General features: G+C 49.6%; 1 protein-coding gene across 5 annotated transcripts in view; it reads right to left on the minus strand.

Moving 5' to 3' along the window:
• Positions 1–10: 10 nt before the first annotated feature.
• The window catches only part of ARSG (arylsulfatase G), a 151,167-nt gene continuing 134,359 nt past the window's right edge, over positions 11–16,818 (minus strand). For all 5 annotated transcript variants that reach the window (XM_060202625.1, XM_060202623.1, XM_060202622.1 and 2 more), the window contains 4 exons: positions 12,514–12,634; positions 4,640–4,730; positions 1,808–2,292; positions 11–811 (listed from right to left, as the gene is read on the minus strand). In XM_060202625.1, coding sequence (XP_060058608.1) covers positions 1,979–2,292; positions 4,640–4,730; positions 12,514–12,634 — 526 coding nt within the window. In that variant the 3' untranslated portion in view covers positions 11–811; positions 1,808–1,978. The remainder of the gene's footprint in view (positions 812–1,807; positions 2,293–4,639; positions 4,731–12,513; positions 12,635–16,818) is intronic.

The following is a 16,818-nucleotide window of genomic DNA, read 5'->3' on the forward strand; positions in this document are numbered from 1 at the left end:
GTTTATGAAGTTTTACAGTTGTTGGTTTTGTGTGTTTATTTAATGTCTTTATGGGAGGATTAATGATTTACAGTTGACAGTAAAATACAATAGTTTGCCCATGCACAGCATTTCCCAGTTTTCCACATAATAATACAATCCCCACTCGGCCCTCCTCTTGTCTGAAGGGAGTAGGACTCCTAAAATCTCTAAAGTACAGTCATCACCTTTAAGGCGGGGCAGGGTGGAAGTAGCCCTGCCAGTTTGCACATACTTCACCAAGGTGATGGCACCACACAAAGATGGAGCTTCACCAGTGGTGGAGAAGTAAATAAATTAGCAGAACTCACCAGGAGTGGTGGAATCATGCAGGGGGAAAAAACGTGGCTCGGGGAGGGTTTGTTCAAGGGGAGACTCACAGGGTCACGAACTTCTTTGTAAGTTCCGCTCGGAGACTTGACATTTAACCTGCTGCGCTACCGCCTGGCTCCCTCTCTCTCTCTCTTTTTTTTTTAATTATCTTTATTTATTTATTGGCTAGAGACAGCCAGAAGTTGAGAAGGATGGGAGTTATAGAGAGGGAGAAACACAGAGACACCTGCAGCCCTGCTTCACCACTCACAAAGCTTTCCCCCTGCAGGTAGGGGCCGGAGGGCTCGAGTTGTAACACACACACTCAGTCAGGTGCACCACCGCCTGGCCCCTTGACTTCATTTCCAAACAGCTGAGTAGGGTGGTTGAGACGCAGACGTACCTTCAAGTCCTATCAAAGAGAAATAGAAAGAAAAGGAAGAAATGGCCACCAGGAGAAGTGGATTCATAGTGCTGGCACCTGGAGGAGACACTCACGAAAGACATGTCTCTGATATCTGATTACTGTAAAAAATGGCGACTAATCCCCAGCACTGCAAAAACGGTATCATCTGTTTTCCATCTACACCATGCCTCGGCCTCGCGTGAGCTTAATGTGCAGCTTGGCGATACGAGAATCCGGCATGAAGCCCAGCCAGTCTATCTTGGCGTTACTCTCGATCGCACTCTGTCATTTCACGAGCATCTCATAAAAACTGCAGCAAAGGTGGGCGCGAGGAATCACATCATTGCAAGACTGGCCAGCTCCTCATGGGGCGCGAGCGCTTCCACACTACGATCATCCTCTCTGGCATTATGCTATTCCACTGCAGAATACTGTGCCCCAGGATGGTTCCGTAGCCCCCATGTCCACTTGGTCGATTCCAAATTATATTCCTCCATGAGGATCATTTCTGGAACCATCCGTTCCACCCCGGTTCCATGGCTGCCAGTTCTTAGCAACATCGCCCCGCCAGATATTCGTCGGGATGCGGCATCATCTAAGTTCATTTCCCACGTCTACGCTCGACCGGACCTGCCAATATACGCGGAGATCTTCGCCCACCCTGTCCAACGCTTGACGTCTCGTCACCCAATCTGGTCCCCTATGCCTACACTGAACTTCTCTGTTCCAGACTCTTGGAAACAGAGCTGGCAGTCAGCTGAGGTCAAGAACAAACACCTCATCACAGACCCCTGCGAGCGTCAACCCGGCTTTGACCTAGCACGTCATGATTGGGCCCTCCTCAATCGCTATCGAACAGGCCATGGCCGGTGCGCCGCTATGTTCCATCGCTGGGGAGCCAGAGACGACCCGAACTGCCCCTGCGGCTCCAGACAGACTATGACCCACATAGTCAACGACTGCCACCTCTCCAGATTCAAAGGAGGTCTCGAAACTTTACATCAGGCTCAACCTGACGCTGTTGACTGGCTACGGAAGAAGGGCAAACGCTAGAAGAAAAAGTGCTGGCACCCACTAATAACCCTGACGGCACAAGAAATAAACAACACAAATGCAAAAGCTAGGCTTTGCTCCGGACTCCAAAACCAGGTGCTTCCACTGACAGGGCTCACTGCCCCAGAATCAGCTCCCCACACCTGCCAGGAGTTTACAGCTGCAGCTGGGATGTGAACTGGCCCGAACTCATATCCTGCTATCTCTGCCTGTGGAAGAAAGGGTCTGCTTCATGGCCTGGCAGCGACAGGTGGATCGCTGATGGTTGCAGCAGGGAGCCACTGAAGGATCCCGAGTGTAATCCGCTCTGGAGACGTTGTCGGCAGCAATGTCCTGAAGGACTCCCGCGAGGGCCTCTCTGACCCTGGGCAGGACGCTTTGGTATTCGGCGCTGCCTCGCGCTAGAGGCACTGATTCCGCTACGTCCTCTTCCACGTTGAAAATCAGGGGGAGCTCCTGTTGTTGCTCTGGCCCCACGCTCCCATCACAGGCTTTCGCTCCCCCTAGAGAGAGGTGACAGTGAATAAATACCCTGTCAGTTCCTGGGGAGCACATATGGAACAATGCACAAGGACCCAGGTTCAAGCCTCCAGGGGGTAGGGAACTTTTTGAGGGGTGAAGCCATGCCTCAGCTCAAGACGACCACTAGGAATGAAAGAGGGAGTGGACGTTACAGAAATGAAATAAAATACAAGAATTATAAGGCAATATTATGAAGGTGCCAAGCATTTTTCAGACAGGGTTCTTCTGCCTTCTGAAACGTAGTTGGTCCGAAGAAGTTATGCCTCTTTGATAATGTAAAATGAGAATCAAGAAATTTTCCATCCAAAATCAGAAAAAAATGTCTGACTGATTGTCCTTTAGGTTTTGGGGAATCCAAACGTCTGGTAGCATTTTTCATCTTTGAAGTTACGGACTCAGAGGAACTTGCCTCTGGACCCCATTTTCCTCTAACATTTTTTAAAATGTATATTTATTTATTGGATAAAGACAGCCAGAAATTGAGAGGTAAGTGGATGACAGGGAGAGAGAGAGAGAGACAGAGAGACACCTGCAGCCCTTCTTCACCACTCACAAAGCTTTCCCCTTGCAGGTGGGAACTGGGGGCTCGAACCTGGATCCTTGCACATTATATCATGTGCAATCAACCACCGCCCAGCCCCTAACTTGTGTTTTTATGATATCATTCTCTAAAAAGTTCTAACTTTAAATAGCTGACTTCACTGGACTGCACATGAGGTTCCTGACTTTGTTTTCGTTTATTTTTTTTATTTTTCATTCATTAAAGGCAAAATAGTAGGCTTCCTATTAAGTGCAAGACACAAGGCAAAACATTTCAGGACAGCCATGATTGAAGAGCTTACAGAGTTGCCTAAAGCATGGTGTCTTCATGACTGGCATGTGAAGCAGAATGAGATAAGTATCAGCGTCCTTCGGGTCAGGTGGTGGTGCACCTGGCTGAACACACACATTACAATGCGCAAGGAGCCAGGTTCAAGCCCCCTGCAGGGGGAAAACTTCACAAGTGGTGAAGCAGGGTTATAGATGTCTCTCTGTCTTTTTCCCTATCTCTATTCCTCCTCTTCTCTCAGTTGCTCTCTGTCTCTATCCAATAATAAATAAATAAATATACTTAAAAAAATAAAAAGTGTCAGCGTCCTCCACGAGATACCCAGTTGGGAAGATGAGCAGAAGACGGATGAATGAAGCGGCCTGGCAAGTCCTAACACTGAGGCCACAGGTGAGAGTTGCTTCCTCAGAGAACCAAGACCAGAGGTAAGAGGAGTCTGATTTCGGTTGGCAGCAAGCAAGCAACCACAGGAAGAGGCTGGAATTAGCCTGACCCGCGACTGGGCTTCTAACACGGACATAAAGTCATTCACAGTGAGTCTGGAAGCAGAGAGACAAGCCTGTCCGTTTTTTTTCTTTTTTTTTTTTTAAGTTTTTTTTGTTAGTATTTATTATTTATTCCCTTTTGTTACCCTTGTTTTATTGTTGTAGTTATTATTGTTGCTGTTGTTGATAACGTCGTTGTTGGATATGACAGAGAGAAATGGAGAGAGAAGGGGAAGACAGAGGGGGGAGAGAAAGACAGACACCTGCAGACCTGCTTCACCGCCTGTGAAGCGACTCCCCTGCAGGTGGGGAGCCGGGGGCTCGAACCAGGATCCTTACACCAGTCCTTATGCTTTGCACCACCTGTGCTTAACCCGCAGCGCTGCCGCCCGACTCCCTGTTTGTTTTCTAACTCTATAAAGTCTATTTTCTGACAACCTTTTGCCCTGTAAAACACATCATTAAGCTACTATTGAATATATATATATATCCTCCAGAGTTATTGTTGGAGTTTGGTGCTTGCACCATGAACCCACTGCTCCTGGAGGCTACTTTTTTCCTTTTATTGCCCTTGTTGTTTCATCGTTGTTGTGGTTATTATTGTTGTTGTTATTGATGTCGTTGTTGTTGGATAGGACAGAGAGAAATGGAGAGAGGAGGGGAAGACAGAGGGGGAGAGAAAGAGAGACACCTGCAGACCTGCTTCACCGCTTGTGAAGTGACTCCCCTGCAGGTGGGGAGCCGGGGGCTCGAACCAGGATCCTTATGCCCGTCTTTGCACTGCACGCCATGTGTGCTTAACCCGTTGCACTACTGCCCGACTCCCTGTTGAATATTTGAACTGGCACTTAGGAAACCTAACACAAGCCATTCTGTCTGGGCAAACTGCAGAAAGGTCATGTGTGTGCACGTGTGGGTATGGAGGGCCTGTGGGCAGTCCTAGGGTGCTGAGCTCTGCTGTTTGGGGTCTTGGGGTGGCACAGAAGCAGAGCTGGTGCCCCCCAGCTCACTCACCAGTGATGTAGAAGGCCTTGTAATGCTCCAGACGCAAGGTCTGAAGGGCTCCGTACACTCCAGCCGCTCCGCTATTGGGGTGGAACAGCGTCTAAGAAAGAGAATTATGAGCCTCACTCATAATCCTCATAAAACTCTTAATATTACAGTGCTCCCTACAGACTATCATCCTCCTTTTATTTTATTATGTTTTTAAATTTTCCCCTTTATTTATTTATTTTTGGGGGGAGGTTCATGATTTACCGTAGAGTTGCTGGCATGTAGGTGACATTTCTCTTCTCACCAGGACACTCTCGCCTCTATTTTAGATCCATCACCATGTAAAAAGGACCGAAAAGCACCCCCAGAGTCCTTTGCTTTGCTGAAATACATTAAACCAGTCCAGGTGCTTACTTTATGTTTCCCCTTTCTGTTCTTTCTTTCTTTTATTGGGGGAATTAATGGTTTACAGCCGACAGTAAAATACAGTAGTTGGTACATGTGTGACATTTTTGTTTCCTTTCTCTCTCTCTTTTTTTTTTTTTGCCTCCAGGGTTATTGCTGGACTCGGTGCCTACACCAGGAATCCACTGCTCCCGGAGGCCACTTTTTTTCCCTTTTGTTGCCCTTGTTGTTTTATCTTTGGTATAGTTATTATTATTGTTGTTGATGTCATCGCTGTTAGGACAGAGAAATCGAGAGAGGAGGGGAAGACAGAGAGGGGAAGAGAAAGATAAATACCTGAAGACTATTTCACCGCTTGTGAAGCGACTTCCCTGCAGGTGGGGAGCCAGGGGCTCGAACCGGGATCCTTACGCGGGTCCTTGTGTTTTGCACCATGTGTGTTTAACCCGCTGCGCTACCGCTCAACCCCCCTCTTTTTCTCATTTTTAATATATTTTATTTTTAATGAGAGAAATACAAAGAGAATGATACAGAGAGACAGAGACAGACAGACAGACAGACTACAGAATTGCCCAACTCTGGCTCAAGGTGGTGCTGGGGATTGAACCTGGAACTACAGGAACCTCAGGCATGAAAGTTGTTTGCATAACCACTATGCTATCTCCCCAGCCCACCTTAAATATGTCTTTATGTCATTCAGCACTACTTCACCACTTGAGACACTTGAGAAGCCTCCCCCCCATGGGCGGGAACCAGGGGCTTGAACCTGGGTCCTTGCGTATAGTGATGCGTGTACAACAGACGGTGCCACCACCACCTGACCCCAGACAGGCCTCTTTCATGTCACTAGGAATTCTAGCACAGAATCCCTCAGACCCGAGTTCCTTGGCTATCATGGAAAAGGCATTCTTCAGCATGACGTCTTCTCCATGACTCATGTGAATGAGTAAGCCTGTTCTTGTGATTTATTTATTTGTTTAATTAATTAAATTATCATCATCATTATTATTATTTTTTACCAGAACACTACTCAGCCCTGGCTTATTGTGGTGGTGCTAGGGATTGAACTTGGGACCTGGAAGTTTCAGGCATGTAAGTCATTTCTATAACCATTATGTTGTCTTCCCAGTCCTACTCTTCTGATTTTTAGTGCCCACTTCATGACTAGGCAGAACTGAGTCATTTGGCCTTTGAGGGCCCTCTCTTCCTCACCCCCCCCCCATCCCCGCCTGGCTTGTTGATGTACTGCTTTCTTGTGACCGGTTCTAGGCTCACTGATAAATCTGTGTGTCTGCTCTGCAGAAGAAGCAAATAACCTTTAAGAAGTTGCAGCCACTAGACAATCCAGTCCCAGCTGCTGCTAATGCCAAGAAGTCTGATGGTACAAGATGAAACAGAAATGGGAAGAGATACAGGCTTCCCTGTCCTCCGCCATCAAGTTCCCCCAGTGGGCCTGCTGCCTGGGGCTGCAGAAAGCTGCCACATAGGCTTCTGGATGAAAGGGGTGGGGAGGATGCTCTTTTCTCAGGGCAGGGTGGTGGCGCATCTGGTTGAGCGCACATGGAACAATGCACAGGGACCCAGGTTCAAGCCTCCAGTCCCCACCTGTGGGGGGGAAAGCTTTGCAAGTGGTGAAGCAGGGCTGCAGGTGTCCCTCTGTGTCCCTGTCTTCCCCTTCCCTCTTGATTTCTGGTTGTCTCTACCTAACAAATAAAGATAATTTGTATCTATATATATGTGAATCCTGCTTACTGTCTTCTTTCCCAATTTCAGTTTCAGCACATTAACTGTTCCTTTTGCACATTAAATGTTCCTTTTAATCGAATACCCAGAGCTTATCAGCCATCCCAGGACCCCCCTCCCCACTCTCCCAGGGCCACATCACACAGCCTGTCCTCTGGGGACAGAGCTCCAGGGCATCTCTCTTGGGCTGCTTGTCAGGTGCTGAAACCCCAGTGGGGAAGCCTCCTTGACAGGAAAGGTCATCTCTAGGGCGGGAGAAGCCTCCTCTGAATGCAGGCATTCTCCTCTTTGACGTCACCCTCCCCTTCTCAGAGTGAGAAGATTCTTCCTCACCAGGTCATGAAAGACTTGCCCTGTGGAAACAGAAACACCTCATTCAGGGTTCCCAAGGGAAGGGCTGGGCAGAAAATAAATGGTCAGCGTCTTTGATGGGTTGGTAGGTCTGGACTGGAAGCCTGAAAAGGAGGTGAGATGAATCATGACCGATCTATATCGCTGGAAAGGCGTTTACGTGATTCAAAGTTTCCATGGGGTAAAAAAAAAAAAAAATGAGAAACATCTGTTGGCGCAGTAAATAGTGGCCTGCCCCCCCCCCCAAAGCTCCCAGCTCGAGAGGATGCCTGGAGGGTGAGCTTTCTTCCACACCTGCTGCTCCCCTGCTCTCATGACAGCGCCCCTACCAGTGTGATGACAACAGGCTTTTCCAAACAGGAAAAGACGTCGGAACTCAAACACCCTCACTTCTTCCAGTCCCACAGGATGCCAAGACCCCTCGCTGCAGGAGGCTGCTTGGTTTCCTTCTGGAGAGGCAGGAAATGGGAGGTTGGAAACCCTGTTATCAATGGATCTGTGATATCCCAAGACACCCAGAAGGTGGGAGGCGACTGACTGTTCTTGGTTCAGATCAGCACCACAGGTTGAAATCCCAGAACAGCAGGTCCATAAGGTGGGGTATTTGCCAGAACGTTTTCTAGAAACTGCCAGAAGCAGTTCCCAGAGTCTGAGAAGCAAAACTGGGGCAGGAAGTGTGTGTGTGTGTGTGTGTGTGTGTGTGTGTGTGTGTGTGTGTTTGTGTGTGTGTGGCAGGTGGGCAGTATTGGTTGCTCTCAGAAACACAAATGAGTAGTCCGGGAGGTGGTGCAGTAGATAAAGCATCGGACTCTCAAGCTTGAGGTCCTGAGTTCAATCCCCAGCAGCACATGTACCAGAGTGATGTCTGGCTCTCTCTCTCTCTCTCTCCTCCTGTGTTTCTCATTAATAAATAAATAAAATCTGAAGAAAAAAAAGAAACACAAATGAGAGGGGACGCTGGACAGTGGTCCCCCAGATTAAGTGCACATGTACGATGCACAAGGACTCAGGTTACAATATACAAGGACCCAGGTTCAAGCACCCAGTCCCCACCTGCAGGGGGAAACCTTCCAGAGCACTGAAGCAGGTCTGCAGGTGTGTCTCTCTATCTCTGTTCCCCCCTTCCCTTTCCATTTCTGTCTCTACCCATAAATAAGTGGAATGTTTAAAAAATAAATAAGTGCAAGTAATTATAGATGCTCTTGTTTACAGCCACAGAGGCAGGAGGGTGGCCAATTTACACATGAATTACAGCTTTTCTCTCAGAACAGGTGATCCAAGCTTCCCAGACAACTTAACCTTCTGTAAACACCGCCACTCCTCCTTAACTGCTCTTCTTCCCAGTTTTCCCGGTTTTCTCAGAAGCAGAGCAGCCCAGGGGCTCCTCCCACAAGACCCTAGAAGCAGATGTACCCCATAGCAGGAGGCCTCTCCCCCGCCCACTGGATGGGGGTACCCAGCTCCCTTCTCTCTCTGCATGCGGCCAGAGCTTCCCCAGGCACTCAGGATGCTCCCTCACCACTAGGGGCCTCCCTAAGAAAAGTGATGTGATGGCCTCTTAGAGAAACTACAACCCCTCTTGTTGCCTCAAGGTCTGGACGTCAGGGTGGGCTGAAGCTGGGCTACCCTTCTCCTTGGGAACCATCTCTGGCCTTGCTCCAGATGACCTCGCCTGGGGCTGGGACAGGACTTGGTCAGTGGAGATGCACAGCCTTCAAGCTTCCTTCCATCCTCTGTTTGCTCTCAGTGGCTGAAGGTCAGGAGCACAGGGCTCAGCAGAGGCAGGAAAAGGGCCCCCCTGCAGCCGAGGGCTGTGGGGTCCCAACATGGCAGGGGCCTGTACACGGGAGCTCCCATCAGATACAAAACTCTGGGTTGATTGGGTTCTGTTAATTGATTTGCAGGACAGGGAAATGCTCAACTGTTGGGGCTCATTTGCATACTGTGTTGAGTGGAGCATTTTAAAGAGTGACTTTGAGTTCCCTGAAACTAAATGGCTTCCTCTTCTCCTGTCCCTCCCCCGACCCCCATCTCTCTCTCTCTCTCTCTCTCTCTCTCCCTCCTCTCCCTCTCTCTCTCAGTGCTAGAGCCTCGCACCTGTGAGATTTCTACCTTTTCATTCTTTTTATTTCAGAGGAAGCAAGAGAGACACTGAAGCCACCCCTGGTCCTCTGTCCCATCCCTGTCCCACCCCACCCCCAGCTTTGTGGCACAGAGACTTGACCCAGACTTTTTTTCCCCTTGCCTCCAGGGTTATCGCTGTGGCTTGGTTGGGACACTACGAATCCACTGCTCCTGGTGTCCATCTTTTCCCCTTTTATTGTATAGGACAGAGAGAAATTGAGAGAGGAGAGGTAGATAGAGAGGGAGAGAGAAAGATAGATACCTGCAGACCTGCTTCAAGACGCTGTTTGTGGAAGCGTCCCCCCTGCAGGTAAGGAGCGAGGGTTTGAACCCCGGTCCTTGTGTGGATCCTTACACTTAGTACTCTGTGCCCTTAATCGGGTGTGGCCTGGCCCAGTCGTCTGAGCCCAGTCTTGTACTTGGTAAGGCTCATGTCCTAGCTGGTGAACTACCTTCCGGGCCCCTGGAATGGGCTTCTAAACCAGCCCGGGTCAGGTCTTTGTAGGCTCAGGTTATATTTGAGTCCATAACAAATATGCTTATTAAAAAAGTTATGGTGGGGGGCAGGCCGTGGTGCACCGGGTTAAGTGCACACAGTACAAAGGGCAAGGACACACACAAGGACCTGGATTCGAGACCCGGCTCCTCACCTGCAGGAGAGGCACTTCCCAAGCAGTGAAGCAGGTCTGCAGGTGTCTGTCTTTCCCTCTCCAGCTCCCCATCCCCTCTCAATTTCCCTCTGTCGTATCGAATGAAAATAATAAACAAATAATCTATGTATGGGGCTGGGAGATAATTTTCCTGGTAGAATGAACACTTCACCAAGCACAAGGACTTGGACTCAAGCCCCCCGGGCCACGTGGGAACACCATGCACAGCAGAAGCTTCGTGAAGACTGGTTTCTCTCCTCTCTCTCCTCCTCAGTTTCCAGCTCTCTGTGTCTCTCACTAACTGATGCTGAAAGCAGAGGGTAGGGAGGCTAGGAACTGCTCAAAGCCGTGGAATTGTGCAATTGCAAAATGTTCCAGGTGCCCAAAACAAAAACAGGTGTATACTTGTGATGAAACATCTATTTAAGGATCACCTGTATTTTCACCTTCTCCTGGCCTCCTCTCAGCAACGAGACCAACCATCACCTAGTTGTCTGGAAACTCCAAATAATCTTATCTTGCTGCTCTTTGCATTTCTCATTACAGGACTCTCTGGCTCTAGGAGGCTGGGTGTGGCCACAGGTGCCGGCAGTCTAGAAGATACCATCAGCCACTTAGACTTCCGGCAAGCAGTGAGCCAGGGCTGTTTCCTCCAGGGCCATGGGGTGTGGTTAAGGAGCAAGTCAGCTCTGCCGAGTGCACACACGTGCGCACACATACACACACACACACACACACACACACACACACACCAGGAAACCCCAAATGGTGTTGTGGCCTGTGCCTGGTTGTCCTAACTCATTCCCAGGCCCTACCCCATCGAGCACTTAGCCCATAACTAACAGAACCCCAGGATGAGGCCCCTGTGAGTATGCAGAATGTCTGTGACTCTAGATGGAGAAACGGAAGTGAGCACGCAAAGAAGCTGGCTTCCACGTCAGGGAGACCACAGTCCTTGAAGCACTTCCTGGTGACCCCAGTGATTCTATTTGCAGCTAGTAAACACTCAGGAGCGCCTCTCCACTGACGTCTTCCATGGCCCCCCAGGGTGGGTCACATGCTGCTAACTTCCAGTCCAAAGGCGGAAACTGTCTTCCTGCCCCACTGCTTGGGAAGAGGACTAGAACTGGGGATGTCTCTGGGGGCAGGTATTCCAGGAGAAGCGGTGCTTGGCCAGAGGGTGCTCTGAGTTTCACCTGGCACCTCTTAGCAGTCACAGGCACGTGTGCAGAAGCACTGATGGCCAGTGTCCTGACTGGCTGGGGTGGGTCAAAGGAGGAAGGGCAGCTTGGGCGATGCCACCATCCCTTTTGTGGAGCCCATGAGTCACTGCTGTGGGACTCAGCTAAGACACAAATAGACCCTCTGAAATGCGTGGGTCCCTAACAGCCTGTCACAGTCTTTCTTAGGGAGGTTCCCCTCACCCCTGTTTCCTTCCCTCCTCCCACTTCCTCTTTCTTCTGACAAGAGGAAAGCACATGGAAATGACAGGGAAAGGCCATCATCCCTAATATTTCCCAGCTGTCGCTACCACAGAAGGCTTTGCTGTTGAGATTCTGGGATGATGAGAAGCACAAGCCCAAGTCCGGGTAGGGGCTGTGAAGTTACACAAGGAGTCCTGCAGGGACACAAAAAGAATCAGCCCAACCCAGGCCAAAGCTCCACCAGACACAAGTCACAGAGAGAGTCTCATCCAGCACAAAAGGACCAGCAGCCTCCACTGTGTAGTGGATTGTAGTGATTGTGAGAATGAAGTCACATGTTGCCGGGGGCCGGGCGGTAGCACCGCGGGTTAAGTACACGTGGCGCAAAGCGCAAGGACCCGCGGAAGGATCCAGGTTTGAGCCCCCCGGCTCCCCACCTGCAGGGGAGTCGCTTCACAGGCGGTGAAGCAGGTCTACAGGTGTCTGTCTGTCTTCCCTCCTCTCTTAATTTTTCTCTGTCCTAGCCAATAACAACAACAAAGATAAAGAACAAGGGCAACAAAAGGGAAAAAATAGCCTCCAGGAGCAGTGGATTCGTAGTGCAGGCACCAAGCCTCAGCAATAACCCTGGAGGCAAAAAAAAAAAAAAAAAATCACATATTATACAGAACAAGCGCCACCAAGTACAAGCACCCTGAGTCGAATTGTAAGGACTGACATCTGCATGGGCAAACTGGATTGACTGTGGAAAGAGAGGAGGGGGGAGCCAAGGGGTATCGCAGAGGATTAAGCACACGTGGCGCAAAGCGCAAGGACCCGGAAGGATCCCAGTTCGAGCCCCCGGCTCCCCACCTGCAGGGAAGTCGCTTCACAGGCAGTGAAGCAGGTCTGCAGGTGTCTGTCTTTCTCTCCCCCTCTCTGTCTTCCCCTCCTCTCTGTCCTACCTAACAACGACAACATCAGTAACAACAATAATAAATACAACAATAAAAAACTAAGGGTAACAAAAAGGGAATAAATAAATAAACTTAAAAAAAAAAAGAGAGAGGAGGGAGAGCGTGGGAAGACAGGTTCCACTCAAAGGAATCACCCCTCAGGATCTTGCCTAGTAGTTCGGCAATGGCCACTTGTTTCTGGTTGCATGAGTGGGGCTGGGGCCTGGATGAGAGATGGCAGGCCCACACCCCCTTCCACTTACCCTGTGTCCCATCTGAGACCTGCCGAAGAGCACCTCGGACACATCCAGACCGTCGAAGCGCCGGGCCTGGGGTAGACTGGCCCCTGCCAGGGTCACCACGGTGGGGAAGATGTCCAGCATGCTGCAGGAGAGCAAGGCAAAGTCAGTTCCAGTTCTCTGCAGGCTGCTTCCCTGGCCAAGCTGTGATCGAGACCCACTGGATGGCCTGTGGAACAGCTCACTCGGATGCATTGCTTGCCATGTGCACAGTGACACAAGTTCAAGCCCAGCGCCCGCAACACTGAAAGAAGATTTGGTGCCCGTGTCTTTCACTCACACTCTCTCTTTTAAAGATGTTGTTTATTTTATTAGAGACAAAGACATTTTAGAGGAGAGGGAGAGATAAAGAGGGGAAGAGACAAATACCTGAAGCCATTTCACCACTTGGGAAGCTTTCTCCCTACAGGGGGACCAGGGGCTTGAACCCAGGTCCTTCCACACTATAATGTGTGCACTTAACTAGGTGCACTGCCACCTGGCCCCTCTCTCTCTCCTTCTATATCTCCCCTCTACTCTCAGTTTCTCTCTGTCCTATCCAAGTAAAAAAAAAAAAAAAAAAAAAAAAAAAAACTTTCCAGGAGCAGTCACTGAGCCCCAGCAATAACCCTGGAGGAAAACAAAAAAGGAGAGGAGAAAGGAGTTGACTGGACAGGGATATGAGAGAGAACAATAAGCAGATAGCCAAAGGCAGGCAGCCAGTCATCCTTGACATCTTGATGGCTCTGCTCATGTCATTTTCCTTTTTTCATGCTTTTTTTTTTTATGTAGAGAGAGAAAACACAGCACAACTCCATTTCTGACATCCCATTTGCTTCTCTTTCTTGGTCTTCTTCTTCTTCTCCTTCTCCTCCTCTTCCTCCTTCTCCTTCTCCTTTTTTCTCCTCCAGGGTTATTGCTGGGGCTCAGTGCTTGCACGACAAATCCACAGCTCTTAAGAGGCCTTTTTTTCCATTTTGTTGCCCTTGTTGTTATTATTATTGCTGTCATTGTTGTTGGATAGGACAGAGAGAAATCGAGAGAGGAGGGGAAGACGGTGGGGAGGGAGAAAGACACCTGCAGACCTGCTTCACCACCTGTGAAGCGACCCCCTTGCAGGTGGGGAGCCAGGGGGCTTGAACTGGGATCCTTCATCCTTGTGCTTCACGCCATGTGCGCTTAACCCACTATGCTACCACCTGGCCCCCATCTCTTTCTTGGCTTTATGCAGCGGCAGGGCTATGCATGAAAGGCATGCACTCTACCACGCAGCCAGCTCCCCGGCCCCTACAGCAATTTTTCTCCGCTGTGTGGTGCAGTGTCACTCAAGATGAACAGGGACACCTCCCTCCAGCCTGCTCCGCTCACATCAGAAGATGAGCAGTGAGAAGAAACTGTAGGCAGGAGGCCTTTGCCACAGAGACGCTTACCTGAGGGTCAGGTCAACTGAGGCTGGTGGAACTTGGAGACTGGAGGGCAGGGCCCGTGTGAAGCTTACTTGCCAGGAAAGAGGTCAACACGGGGTGGTGTGTGTGCGTGCGTGTGTGTGTGTGTGTGTGTGTGTGTGTGTGTGTGTGGGTTCCCCTGGGCGGGGATGCCACTGGGGTCACAATTGACTTTCTGGTCTTGTGGCCTAGGAAAGGCACGTTGCCCTCCAGAGAGGTGGCAGAAGGGACCTACCTGGTGGTCCCTCTTCTCTGCCCGCTGCTTTCTGCTTTCTGGGCTTCTGCCCACAACCCCCAGGCAGGAGCCCTCCTTTGCTGGTACAAGGTGTCTCTGGTGCATGAAGCTCATGTCTTATCTCTGGAGATGCTGGTTCAGGACCGGGCTGGCACCTCCACTTCATGCAAAGCCAGGGAGTAAGTGTGAAGTGAGCACTGACAGAGGACAGAACAGCCCGGCAACCTGTCCAGGGTCCAGAGTTTCTGCCACCAACATGGAGGTGCAACGGACAGCAGTGTAGTCTGGAAAGGCCATGGTGGTCTGGGCTGTTTGCTGAGGATCTTCCTCCAAGTGGTGCCTCCACCCCTACCCCCACCTAGGAGAAGCTGGTGTCACAGAGGAGTCAAGACAGTGAGCAAGAAAGACATGTCATTGGGGTGGGGTGTACTGCACCAAAGCAAAGGGTTCTGGGGAAGGAGGGGAAGGTAAAGGGTGGAGAGGGTGTTGGGGTCCTGGTGCGTGATGGGGGTGAGAGTGCTTTGCAGACGCCTGTCATGGGGAGTGAGAAATTGCACTCCTGTATCAACAACTGTAGTGGAAGCCAATGAAATAATTAACTACTTAATTAGCTATCGGATAGAGACAGAGAAAAATTAAGAAGGGAAGGGGAAACAGAGAGGGGCTCACCTGGTTGAGCGCACATGGTACAATGCACAAGGACCCAGGTTTGAGGCCCCAGTCCCGACCTGCAGGAGGAAAGCACTCTAAACCTGCTGCTCTGCTGTGCTCATGTGGGTGGCCTCACAACCGAAGTAGCCGCTGGCTTTCCCGTCACTGATTCTAGTGATCGCGTGATGCAAAGAACAGCCAGGAGAAATTCAGGTATGAACTTCCAATTTTATTCTGAGAAGGACAAGCTTATATAGCAAGTGGAACAAAAGTGGAAAAAAGGTCAAAACAGTTAGTTACCATAAAGCAAGAGTTGTTAATTATCTAAAGGCATTAAGAAAAACATGGTGGTTAAACCAGTAGAGTGAGATAAAGCAGAGAAGGGCAGAGTTTGATGTAAGTCATGGTGATCAAAGAATCCGGAAGTGAGGTGTGGGGGGCTCACTGTTAAGTTACAGGCAAGGTAGTGTTGGAGTATATACTTTGTATGTGATCAAAAGACAGTGAACTTACAGTGAACATGGTGAACTTTAAGTGAACTTTCAAGCAGGCACCATTTGGTCTGCAGCAGGGGAATGAGTTAAGTGTGAGAGGTGACAGGCCTCTGTGAAGCCTGGGAGGCTGACAAGGCAAAACTGAGTCAGAAAAGTGGTTCCCTCCAAGCTCTATCCCTGAAAGGGAGAGACTGACAGGTGGGTGTCTTTTCAGACCTCTGTCTCAAGGATGGGGGAGTTCTACTATGCTCTACCATGCTCTACCATGCTCTCACATAATCCCACACTGCTCCTGGCAGTCAGCTTTTCCTTTTCCTTTTTTTTTTTCTTTCTATTTTGTTATTTGATAGGAAAGAGAGAAATTGAAAGGGGAGAGGGGTAGATAGAGAAGGAGAAAGACACCTACAGACCTGTTTCACTGTTGGTAAAGCATCCCCCCCTGCAGGTGGGGAGGAGGGGGTTGAGCCAGGGTCCTTTCCAAGGTGGTAAGTGTGCTCAGCTGGGCGCACCACTGTCTAGCTCCCTGTTTTATTTGTGTGTGTGTGTGTTTTTTTTGCCACCAGGGTATTTTATTTGACTTTTTATTTTATTTTATTTTATTTACTTTCACCTGGTGGCCATCTCCCCTTCCCTTTTTAACAAATTTGACATAACAGAGAGAAATTGAGAAGGGAGGAGAGAGATAAAAGAGAAAGAAAGAGAGACACTGGCAGCCCTGCTTCACTGCTCATAAAACTTTACCATGCAGGTAAGGACCTGGGGCTTGAACTGGGGTACTTGATCATGGGAATTGTGTGCTTAATCGGGTGCACCACTGACCCACCCTGGCCCCTGCAGTTTTGTTTTATTTTGACCACCAGGGTTATTGCTGGGGTTCAGTGCCAGCACTACAAATCCACCACCCACAGTGACAATACCCCCTCCCTTTTCCTATTATTATATAGGACAGACAGAAATTGAGAGGGAAAGGAGACATCGAGGGAGAGAGAGACCTGCAGACCTGCTTCGTCGTTCATGAAGGAGCCCCACCTAATTCAGGGAGCATGGGATCAAAACCAAGTCCCCACACAATAATGAGCACTTAAGTGGGTGTGCCACCTCCAGGCCCCTGCCCTGAAGTTTTAATGTCCTCTTTCTTTCTTTCTGTCTTCCTTCCTTCCTTCCTTCCTTCCTTCCTTCCTTCCTTCCTTTCTTTCTTTCTTCCTTTTTCTTTCTTTCTTTTTTTAATATTTATTTATTTATTCCCTTTTGTTGCCCTAGTTGTTTTATTGTTGTAGTTATTATTGTTGTCATTGTTGGATAGGACAGAGAGAAATGGAGAGAGGAGGGGAAGACAGAGAGGGGGAGGGAAAGACAGACAACTGCAGACCTGCTTCACCGCCTGTGAAGCGACTCCCCTGCAGGTGGGGAGCCGGGGGCTTGAACCGGTATCCTTAAGCTGGTCCTTGCACTTGGCGTCACATGC

Source organism: Erinaceus europaeus, chromosome 12 (assembly GCF_950295315.1).
Source record: "Erinaceus europaeus chromosome 12, mEriEur2.1, whole genome shotgun sequence".
Taxonomy (NCBI): Eukaryota; Metazoa; Chordata; class Mammalia; order Eulipotyphla; family Erinaceidae; genus Erinaceus; species Erinaceus europaeus.